The 12,569-nt window shown below is 41.0% G+C and overlaps 1 protein-coding gene across 2 annotated transcripts in view; it reads right to left on the reverse strand.

The window, feature by feature from the left end:
* Window positions 1-433: 433 nt before the first annotated feature.
* SMIM14 (small integral membrane protein 14) overlaps window positions 434-12,569 on the reverse strand; it is a 47,769-nt gene continuing 35,633 nt past the window's right edge. The window contains exons 3-5 of one of the 2 annotated variants that reach the window (XM_072333940.1): window positions 10,297-10,345; window positions 4,314-4,462; window positions 434-3,736 (exon numbers count right to left, since the gene is read on the reverse strand). In XM_072333940.1, the coding sequence (XP_072190041.1) occupies window positions 3,704-3,736; window positions 4,314-4,462; window positions 10,297-10,345 (231 nt within the window). In that variant the 3' untranslated portion in view covers window positions 434-3,703. The remainder of the gene's footprint in view (window positions 3,737-4,313; window positions 4,463-10,296; window positions 10,346-12,569) is intronic. The other variant, XM_072333941.1, reaches the window with a different exon arrangement.

Genomic DNA, 12,569 nt, shown 5'->3' on the forward strand with positions numbered 1-12,569 from the left:
GGATATAAGGAAGAAGGGGACAGATCCTTTAGCAGGGTCTGTTGCGATAGGAAAAGAAGAAATTATTTCAGACTAAAAGAAGGGAGATTGTGATTGAGTTTAAGATAGAAGTTTTTCACAATAAGGGTGGTGAGTACCTGGTACAATAAGGGTACTGTTAGAACTTGCCCAGAGAGGTGGTGGATGCCCCATCCCTGAGCCCCATCCAAGGCCAGGCTGGACGGAGCTCTGAGCACCCTGATGGAGCTGTAGGTGTCCGTGTTCACTGCAGAACCAGATGACCTGAAAGGGTCCCTTCCAATTCAAAACATTCTGTGATGTTCTTCTGAAAACCACACACACACCACAGATCAGAAGCAGGACTGTCTAAAATCACCTTCATTCTTCATTCTGACTTGCTTGAGATACATACAGGAGGCATGGGGCTGTTTGAAAAGTTACAGCTTACACTTGTAACACACACATTTTACACATTCTATTTTTACTAGATATTTATTCTTAGATTATTTCAAATGTAGAAGTTAATAGGTTGGTGTAGTCCTACATCTTATACAAAGTCTAACAGACCAAGACAAAAGGTTACTAATGATTGCTATTTATTTTGTTAAGTCAATAAAAAGTGCATAGTACAAGCCCTTTATCCCAATCCAAGTACTCAGTAAAAGATTACTAGGAAACCGCAAATGGCACAGATGATTTTTTGTTTGGCATAATTCAGACATTTTAAACCAGCAATTTACATTAGATACATCACATCATCACTCTTCCTTTTTCAATAATGACCATTACAAGGTTAAGTGATCTGCAGACAATACATGAGTACATACGATTTCTCATTTTAGAGCATAATAATTGTGTTAAGCGGACTCTAAAAATACTATTGTTTTAACAAAGTTCTAAGCGAAGGTATAATTGTAAACTTTCCTCCACACTTCCCAAGTTGCTACAACTTGCGTCTCTTACTGAGTTCAAAACCCTTATTGCAGAATTAATCACACCTGAAGCTTTGCATCCCACTTATCTCTTCTGCCTTTCTTTTCAGAATGTACCATAAGCACCTGGAACCAAGATGATACGGTTATGCCACTGCAAAATACATCACTGATGGCCAGATTTCTGCCACTCTTACTAAAGCTGCTACTAGTACATTATCTCAGAGTAGTTCCACAAACTTCAGTGCAACTACCGGGTGAGTAAGGCACTACTTAACATGAATAAGAGTGGCAAAACAGTCCTATCAACCTATCGTTAGTCACTTTATAAGAATTACGAGTGGTGATCGGGAGGTCATGTTTAGAGAAAATATCAGAATTTAAAGGCATACATTTTGATCTGGGATAGTGGCCTGGCTCTTTAGTAAAATATTTCACAATAAAATATTTCCAATGTTTTTCTTTTACATAGAAAATTTAAAATAGCAATTTAAACGAGGAAAAGCATACAGGCATTAAATCACTGGGACAACTACTTGGAGGAATTTCAAGCACAGACAATTCATTTAAAAGTAAAACACGACATTACTCTGAGCAAAAAGTTTGTTTGCCGAGACCACTAGAGCTGGGAGCACACAGTGAGCTTCATAAATACATCCACGGCCATTTAAGGAAAGCAATAATGATCCTCATGGATGAGAAGCATCTGCTATAAATCTCACCAGCCTCCAGCAGGACGAGGAGTAGTTTGCTCTGGCTGAAATGAAACCTGTTTCTGTTGTTGTTTGTTGCTTTTCTGTTTGTTTGTTTTTTAATCAATTGGAAACCTGTTTTCTGCATCCAGTGCTGAAGGATTCTGGCCAAAAATTCTTGGAGAAAAGGTCAGTGTAATCAATAACACGTATTTCTCACTGGTTCAGCAAATTGATTCCATACTACTTCTTCTGTTCCAAAGAGCATCCCAAATATAAACGTACTAGGAAGGCAAAGAACAGGCACAGTCAGACTGTTTGTCCCAGTGGCATCGTTACACGGTGTTTGTGGACTGGATGCCTTTAGACACAACAGGACAAACTCCCAGTTTCTCTGCTGCAATTCCATTGCTCTACACAGCACTGCACCTCTGCCACTCAGAGCACTTATTTGTCTGGATTTTTAACAAATACTCCGGTGCTTGGGAGCACACTATTTCAAAGAAATTTAAGGGGCAATTACATAAAGTTACAGAGGCTGTTCTTCAGGTCTGCACTGCTCCTTTGCGAGGAGGCTCAGCTGACCCACCGTATGCCTTGAGGAGGGCAAACCCATGTCTGCCAACCACGGGATCTGAAGTGGGATTTTTGTGACAGCCCATTAATACAAACCTTTATGCATGTGAACAGTTCATCCCTTTAGCTCCACAACTGAAGTCCTCAAGAAAACATGGTTTCTAGAGTAAGGCCTTGAATCCCCATTTGTCTGCTCTACTGACCGTTATGGAAAGAAGCTTTGTGTTGGTAACAAAAAAACGTTCTTTATGATATTCTCATCATTTTTTTCATATTGATCAAGAAAAATATACAGTGTTGCTTTTCTGTACATCTTTAAAATGTTCTTAAATTAATGTACATAAAAAATTCGTTCCCATTTGCTACAACGGGAGATGCACACCTGTACGCGCACAGCCACACATACACACGCATAATCACACCACACATACACACAAGTATTAGAGGGAAAAGACATGCCATACGTAGTCACCTGCAATTTCATTGCTCTACAATTACAACCAGTAGATAAGGATGACACGTTAGGAATTGCTGATAACATACAGGTGAAAAAACCTGAACATCCAGAAAGTTTTGTGTATCGGAAGTTGGAAATCTCTTGGTATGAATTCATCTTGCTCAGCATACGGCACATTATGGATAAAAACTTAAGATACTGACTATTAAAAGACTAAAGAAGGACAGAAAATTCTACCAAGCTCTTCTCACTTAAGATTTTTCTTTTCATAAATTCAATAAGTAAACAAACCTGGTTTTGGAATATACATTTTTGACAATACATTGAATAAGATATATCATTTATTCAAGAACACAATTAGATTAATTTTTGGTGGTATCCTGTTTTTTTGTACAGCTCTCGGCACGTATGTCTAGGCTTTGACAGAGGCAATTATCACATTCACTTCTCTGTGTGCACACACACATGCACATTATTTAGTTCTAGTGGAAAATCCGTGCTTTGGCCAACAACCCTGAAAACTATGTTAGTGGTCCAAAGACCAGGGCAAATATAAAATAATTTCTTTGCTTTTTGCCACGTAAGTAAAATAATGGCTGTGACCATAACACAACTCTTCAAAGTACACTGGAGAAAAAAACACCAATTTATCTGAAGAAAGATCAGTAATAATTTCCATTATTATAGATGCACAGGGATTTTAATTTTCTTTCAGTGAATAAGCGAAACCACTGCAAAGAAATGAAGATTGCTGTAACAGAAAGACACTGAGTGGAATGTCCGCAGTTATGATAACAACCAAAAAAAACCCTGCAATGCCTCATCATCATTCAAATTATAATCTACTAGGAATTGTAGTAACATACAAAGCAAAAATTAACTTGAAGTAGCTAGAAGTAGTTCATGAAAGTAACTGCTGAATGGTAATTCTGCGCTATATGGAGGAGAAAACAACAGTATTGAAGGGAGTTTTGCAGTAATCTGGTCACTTCGTTCATTTGGTCGTGCAAGGTTTTAGCTGCTGATCTTGTCTGATACTGAAAGCTCTAGTCCAGTGGTGGGGCTGGTGGTTCTTGTCCCTAGTGGCAGGACACAGGGAAAGGAAAAAGAGAGCACAGAGGATTAGGAAAAAGTACCTCATGGAGAAGAACTGAGCAACTGAAAACCAAACCAAACAAAGCAAAACAAAACCCCAGGAGAGTTACATTGTGCTTTAAGGTCTATTGTTACCTATTTCAGTCTCCGGTATATGAGCATCAGACAACAATACTGCTTCCTGTACCAACAGTGATTTTTTCCAACATCCTACATCTCGGATGAAGGTCACCTTACCAAGTTTCACGATGTGATTTTCTTTACTTCTCTAAAATTGTCACATAAGAAGGCAGGAGGCAGTTCCAACCAGAGACAGTGTCCAGAGAACATTGTAACCAACTCTCAGGCACCTACAACTGCTCTGTCTCATGGCAGACCTCACAGCTGGCCTGGGCAATTCTACATTCAGTTTGATTTCACTTATTTTCATTGTTAATAGAGTTCCAGGAAAACAGAGAAGAAAATACACAAAGAACATTTATGAGGGAGGGTGGGGGGAAGAAAGACTATAGCACCATCAGTGTTAAAACCAAATATAGTTAAGCTACTGTAGTCACTTACATTATGTGGGCTGGTGGGTTTTCCGGCTGTGCTGGAATTTCTCAGGTTACCAGGTCTCAGTAAGAACAAGACGAATGCAATCACAACCCAGGCCATCACTACCATGGCAAAGCTGACAACATTGTCACCGGAGAAATTTGGTCCTGGCACTACATACAAAAAAACCTCAAGTTATAAAATGGAGTGACAGCAGGTCTTTCCTCTAAATGAAAAGAAAACCTAAACCAAATCAAACCAAATCAAACCAAACCAAACCAAACCAAACCAAACCAAACCAAACCAAACCAAACCAAACCAAACCAAACCAAAAATCTAAGGATCCAGCCTTTCTGGATCAAGAAGGTCTTGCCAATACTTGCACATTTGAAAATACCAATTCTTCCCCTCTGAAACACAATTTAAAATAATCAAATTATAGCTAATGTTCTCACATGAACCAATGTACAGTTAACTCATTATGACTTGTGGTACTTACATGGCTCTATTTACACTAGTATTTAAGAACTAAACATCTTCATTAATTATGATGGGGCAGAGCCCCAGGTGGGACTGTTCAGCCTAGAGGAGAGAAGTCTCCAGGGTACGTCACCAGTCTGTACAAATACCTGAATGGAGAGCGCAAAGAGGACAGAGCAAGGCTCCTTTCAGCTGTACTCAGTAACAGGACAAGAGGCAATGGGCACAAACTGGAACACAAGCGGCTGAACATCAGGAAACAACTGTGAAGGTCACTGAGTGCTGGCACAAGCTGCCCAGAGAGAGGCTGTGAAGTCTCCATCCCTGTGGATACTCAAAAACCGCCCAGGCATGTGCTTGGGCACTCTGCTCTGGGAGTCTCTGTTTGAGCAGGGTTTGGTCCAGATGGACCCAGAGGTCCATGCCAACTTCAGCCGTGCTGTAGTTCGGTGACCTAACAGTGCTCACACAGCAGCCCAACACTACTAAACCCTGTCAGACCTTGCGGCTTGACCACCACACGTGAAATCTGTGTGGACACAGCATGGAATTCAACTTGACTCTCAAGATAAGCATCTTAATTTCATCGGCATCCTCCCCTTCATGCTGACAATAAAGCCAGTAATATTCTAGTCCATACAATCACATGAATCAAAGCACTTTGCTTAGTACTGCAAAAAGCTAATTTTCTTTTCTCGCTTCCTGAAAATACATTTTCTGAAAACACAAGATCTATTATTGATCTTAAGTGTTAACTGTTTGTTTTCAAGGGCAATTAACATAAAGCTATAATGAATATCCTTCAGAACAAGGTCTATTCTATTTTACTACTCTGGCTGAAACCTTTAACACATGACAACACTTGTGTCCATCAGATTTTCCACTTGTTTCATCAGTTCCTTGAGCCATCTCATTTTGGAGTCAAGGCTGGATGCGCTACTTGTTAGAAGCTGCTATTATCTAACAGCTGTTTGTTAGACAACTCCTACCCACTGAACTGCTGAAGTCAGTCATTTCCTTGAAGGCTACTGCTGCTACCAAGGAACCATCCCCATCACTGTGACACCAGGTACCACTGTTATCAGAGGCTCTTTGAAAGCAGTTTCCTCATAACACGGCTCAAACAGAGAAGCAGGGCACTCTGAATGAACACTAAGGCTGTTGTACTGATGTCCTTTACTGACAAAATACCCACTCAAAAATGTTCTTGGACATCTGAACCCATAAAAGGTGCTACATATGAGGAGTAGTGCAAAGATAATAAATGAGAATGTTACAGCCTTTAATTCATTAAATTCTAACAAAAGACTGACTCAGAAACTATATATAATATGATTTAACAGTTATTTTAAATCTTGGATGACCTTCACTATATATGAAGGCCAGCAAAACAGCATACAATTTCAAATGAAATGAATAACCACTTTACTTTTAAGCTTCCAGACAACATTAGCAGCTACCCTGAGACCACCTTCAGCAGCACACAGGACATGCTATGGAATACTGTGACACATTTCCCCCTTGTAAGCTGTATCACTGAGTGAAGCTTATAGTCTCTAACCTGGCTAATCACAGCCACAAAATCCAGCCCAAGGTCTTTATTTTCATTGTATCTGATCCCTTGGGCTGAGTCTGCCTACCTACTCAGTGACTCTGAACGAAGCCTGGGAACAGCTCATCCCTTGGATTTCTTTACAATCATCTCCATGGAGGAGAAAGCTTTATGAGGGGCTGCTCTGAGACTGGGATTACCACTCATAGGAGATAATGACTACAGTGAGTCACAACTGTTGTTCCATGTACAAGATACAATTGTTTGGCTTGCTTTCACCTGCAGAAGCAGAGACTGACAAGGCCCAGCAGTAGGCCATGTAAGATCGCCTTCTCTCAGGAGAAGACAGGAAGGCAAAAAAAAATCTGATGTGACCACCTCATTTAATGCTCCACAGTATGGCAGCCAAAGCTACTAAAATGATGAATTTGGAAAAAATAATTTCTGTAAGATTGAAGGTCAACCACATCATGATCACGCAGCTGAAATCTCAAGAATTAAAACGAGCAAATGCCTTGTTAAGTACTCCTCACAACCATGACAATCCTCACAAGAGATCAGTTCTCCTCTTAAAGTGCTGTTTTTCATTCAAAGTGAGGCTGCACTCTAGAGAAAAAGGAGGAAAGACTGCATTTCTTTTACTGCAAAAGTACAATCTCTGTGATGCTTTTAGTCTGCCATCTCATGGCAGTACTATTTCCTTTTGTGTGGTCAGCTTTTAACTGTTTAACTTCTTCAATGAGGACAGGCAAAAGTTCACTCTCTGACTTGCACCTTTCCACAGTGTTTTTTTTGTCTTGCCTGTTCTGTAAAATAAATGCATGAAACCATATAAAGAGAGGTATCTTGTAGATGGATCATCAAGGAAGACAAAGAGCCTGTGGGACCTGCAGCAGATAATCCATGCAAAATCAAAGGCAGGACAAGGAAACTGAAGAGATCCGAAGAGGACTTGAGTGGAGGATGGGAGAAGGGAATTACCAGAAAAGGGAGGGAAGAGCTGGCAGACATTTCATGCCATTAGGTCAGGCTGCTGCGACTCCCCTGGTGGAGTACAGCTCAAGATGAGTCACAGATTCATTTTAATATACATAAAAATTTGAAAGCAGGGTAGGCAACATTTCAGACAGACATCTCTGACTGTTAACATTACACACCAGTAGAGCACTGAGAATAATAGTACTCAAAATATGAATGTGGTCATTTCAGGCCATAACATCTGGAAATTGCTCGAACACAGAGATTAAAATCAGGTGGCAGCCCCTAATTTCCTTTCACAGGACAGGATGACTTTGAAGGGCCATGAGCCATCAGGGGAGCCCAGTTGCAGCTGTAGGGCCTTCTTGGGCTGGATGTACCACTGATACTGCAATTGGAAAATGCACTCCAATGCACTCACTGAAATGGAGGGAAAAGTGATCAGACTGTTGCATGCTTTACATCACAGCAGGTATCCTGACAGAGAACAGCCATCAAGCAGAGTGCCCAAATGCTCCCTAAAGTGGTGCTCATTTCCTCCCGTATGCAGGAGTGTAAATCTGAAAGCACTGGTTCCTATCATGGTAGGAAACATAACGGTGCTAACAACTGTAAGTAAGAATGCAGAGCTAATAAGACAAAAATGTGAGTGAGGGAGTGCTGTACTTAGCTAGTGCTACTGTTTTGATTTGGTTCCAATTACCTACTAAAGACCTTATACCAAGAGTTGAAGAAACAAAGTGTTCTTGGGAAGAATCACCGTAGGGTGTTCCTGATGATTTCCAGCTGGTAGCGACGGCACAAGCACAACATATGATGCTGCTGTGACACAGGCTGAGCCACAGCCCTGACGTTTCCCAAAACAAAACCACGCACATCTCATCAGTTATTCCACAACCCTGCAACTTAAGAATCTGTCTATGACAACATCCCCAGCTGTGCTTCCAAAAGGAAGACCAAATCCGGGCAATGAGCAAATGGGTGGGAGTGCAACGAGTTTCTTCATATCAAGGTCTGGAAATGAGGAATCAAAGGAAGGGAGTAACACAGAATGGAGCCTGGAGAAGAGGAGGTCCGACTCAAGTTCGTCATGATACAGCTGAAAAGAAAGGGAATGAAGCAACAGACAGAAGACTGGCCTAGAATTGTTTTGATCTATGTCTGAAAATGTCTCTAGAAGCTTCTCCAGGCTCAGTCTGTTTATTTTTGCCTTTAACTCCTGGGAGTCTCACAGAGCTCACGTTGGCTCAAGCACAGAACCACAGAAGAATCACACAGAAATCTGACAAATAGGCAGTCACTGTGATTGCATCAGCAAAAAAATACCTTTGCTGGAACTAAATTTAAGGCAACATAATAATGTAGAAGAGGATTTACTCTATAATTTCTGCTTTGGGTTTTTGAAGCAAACCACTGGTTTGGAACAATTGCTGCCAAATTGCCTGCATCTGCACATACAGCTATTGCAAGGATCTCTTTCAGGATGGAAAGCTATTTGCCACAAACCGCTCACATCTCCACTGTACTATGACTTTAGAGCTTGAAAGACAACCCACAAGCTTTGTGCCTATACAAAACAGGACTTACTCATTTATACAGCCCTTAGCCAGAGAGCTTCATAAATATTGATGACTCCTCAGGTTTAAGTAAGAATGTATCATGGCTTGGTTTCAACTGTGAACTACAGCTCACAAGGCTGCAGAGCCTAATTCCTGTCATCTGCCTTTCCCTCTTCTGGATTCAAGAAAACATTTGAGATTCAAGAAGAAACCAGACATAGCAGCCTAAGGAAGGACACTAAAACATCTTCCCAAGGACGGGTGCACTGGGGGGAGGAGTCATGATGGCGGTCCCAGACATATAGCTAACTTGGAAAGCCCATATGGAAAACGTACAGCCAGTAGCATTGTCATGGCAGATGTGACTCCCATTTTTTTGTGTTGTTTTTTTTTTCAGGGAGCATCTGCTAAAGTTCATAGCTTTTCCCCTTCAGCCCAGCTTGACAATGAATCTGGGAGTGTTTCATGCTGGGAAGACACAGTGCAAGTACAGCCCAGATGCCCATCTCTGAACAGGATTCACTGTAGAGTTAAGATGCTGGAATGTGAGTGAAGGAAAGCATGCACTCACCCCAGGATCCTGGAAACTTTTACCAGCTCCCAGACCCATAGGAGACACAGCACTTCTAGAAGAGCAACAGCAGCTCCTACTTGCACGAGCACTGCTCAGGTGTTCCCTGGAAGCCTTAACAACAGTCTTAATGCAGGCTAATTGAGTGAGCTCATATGCTCACCCATATAGTGGAGCAGCACAGGAAAGACAGATCCACTTCATTTTTATTTATAAGCACTTGGCAATGTTTCCTTTAGACCATGAAAAGCATAAACAGCGAGCCTCAGGGCAAGTTCACATTACTGCATAATCTCTGCACAGCTATACTTCTCAGCAGAAGCTGGTAACGTTTGATTATCCCAGTCGTTCTCGCTGTTTGGAAGGTTTTCTTGATGGGTTTCACAGCAAGTTTCAAGGAAGCGTACATATCAGTACCCTGCTTCATTAACTATACAGCCACCAAGTCAAACAGAAATGCACTTGTGGTCTATGTCAGCTTATCAGCCAAAGCTGCCTTAGCTCAGTATCCAGTGATATTCAGCTGCCATGACAGTAAGGAGGAAAAATAAAGTTCTCCTCCAAATTCTCTCTTTTGAGAGAATTTTAAATAATCTTACTTGGAAGTTAGTGGCAAGATACAGTAATACTTGGGGCTTGATCATCCGTGGTGCTGGTGTACCGACATCTCCCACTTGCTCACCATCCTCTTCCATATGATGCATCTCATGCACAAATGTTAAATCTGAGTCACGGATTCTCAGGAATTACCTCCCTCACATAACGGTTTCAGTACCGCAGTATTTGATTTCATTTCATATGTTCTTATCACATTTAATTACAGCTGTTTATTTTACTCCCATGCTCCTGATCTCAACAGTTACTCACATTCCTGAAGGCATTCTGTGTCTGTGCAGTACGACTGTGATTGTCTCAGCTGGAACAGAAAAAGAAAGGCATGACAGTTAGCAATGAGACTTGGTCAGCTTGTACCGACATCGAGATTCAGTGTAATATCAGAGCACAAGTTCAAGATAAGGGAAACTAACTTTCACTGCATCACACAGCTTATGGTATGCAAAGAATCCCAGGTACTGACGTAGTTTCTTAACCCAGTCTACACTGGAACTTTAAATCACGTGACTGACCTAACAACAACTGATCAGACTGTGATAATGGCTATATAGAGAGATGGAGAATTAAAGTTTCACATTTGAATTTATCAGTTACTATAACTTCATTGAAGATCTTTTAAGAACAGATTTCAATTTGTATCTTACTGTTTTACCTGCTTATTTGTGGATAAAAATTATAACACTGTTACAGACTAGGTAAGCTTGCTGCTGTAAGAAAAGTCAATACTGGACAAGCTGCCTATCAATACAACTATTTTACTGATGACAGAATTGCTAAGGACACACAAATATTACGTTCTTTATCAGGAGAGGTTAGATGGATGGGATTTAATCTGCTGTAATATGGGAATAGGTTCTGTTCCTTGCTTAGGTAAACTATACTGATTAATAATAACAGTTCTAAGATCACAGAATGGCTGTGATGCCTTGGTTAGACTGTTTCCTTTTTGACATATTTTATGCCACAGCAATGTCACAAATCCCAGTACGTCTTGTCATAGCAGGGTAATCTGTTTATTATCAGTGTAAACACACAAATGCAAGATAGAAGAGATGTTCCATATCAAATAAATAGATGAATAATTTGTACAAACCCAATTTCCCTTTGCATCGGCATCATCAATATGTTCATTAGCTGTATGCAGTCACAGTATTACACAAAGCACAGCAAAGAAGCAGTTGAGGAGGAAGACTTTAAACACTCAGGAAACTTTAACCTCCTTGAATTACAATGAACATCAATAACTAGCCAGCTGAGAAAGAACTAAAAAATGTCATTAGAGACTCAGAACACTCTGATTAATCTATAAATGTCTGCTAGTGAATTCACTGAGACTACCAAGAAGTTCCTTAGGAAGTACTGGGAATGTTGGGTACCATCTTACAGCATTTCTATAGTTAAAAGCAGCAGCAGGGGACATTAAAGCAAAAGACTTCTGCTTTGTTGGTTGATGGAAGACTCAACATGGCAATGTGTGCTTGCATCCCAAAAGGCCAACCATACCCTGGGTTGCACCAAGTGAAGTGTGACCAGCAGGTCAAGGGAGGTGATTCTGCCCCTCCACTCTGCTCTTGTGAGACCTCACCTGGAACGCCGGGTCCAGTTCTGGTCTACATATTAGGAAGAAATTCATACTGTGAGAGTGGTGAAACTCTGGAGCAGGATGCCCAGAGAGGCTGTGGATGCACCTCCCTGGAAGCTGGATGGGGTTTGGAGCAACCTGCTCTAAATGGGAGGTGTCTCTGCCTGCAGCTGAGGGGTTTAGACTAGATGACCCTAAAGGTCTCTTCCAACCCAAATCATTCTGTGATTCTATGATACTTACTTTACCAGAAAAATGGCATCAAAGCATGCATACTCCCTGGTCTTTTTATGTAACAATGAAGGCTCATTTTATCTTCAACCTTTGGACATCTTTCTCAAGGTAGAGGTTTTACATTAGCAGACACTACCAAACTGGAATATCTGATACTGAGAGATTCCTGAACTGAGAAGACTGGATAATAATCTGACCATGTTTTAAAAATACCAGCAACAGAATCACCTTCAATTCTTATAAAGGATTAATACTGGCAAGGGCTTAATTACAATCCCTGATTTGTAAAATGCCTGCAGTGTGCCCAGAGGATGATGCCTGATGTGAGGATTTTGCTTGTTGTCTGTAAGACACGGAGTTTTATCTCATCGGCAGACCTGGGGGCTTCTTCCAAGTCAGTACAGGCTCCAGAACCCTAGAAAGATAAGTACTACTGGAAACACCAAAGACAGAAATATTTCAGTCAGCGAGAAGTGCCATTAGGACTTGCTCTACAGATCTCTGCTGAAAAAGCAAAAAAGACAATAGCCTGCCAATAGAGAATCAAGTTTACTTATGTATGGAGGAACAATGCAGAGAGGAACTTTTACAAAGTGCAATCGCCCATACTCTGACAATAGCACTTCATTTTCCAGAGGACTGAGGCAACAGACATCCCATTTCTTCCACGGTGATTGAGAAATTGACTGTACAAGGCAGGTTTAGAAAC

The sequence above is a fragment of the Excalfactoria chinensis genome, chromosome 4 (genome assembly GCF_039878825.1).
Source record: "Excalfactoria chinensis isolate bCotChi1 chromosome 4, bCotChi1.hap2, whole genome shotgun sequence".
In the NCBI taxonomy this organism is placed as follows: Eukaryota; Metazoa; Chordata; class Aves; order Galliformes; family Phasianidae; genus Excalfactoria; species Excalfactoria chinensis.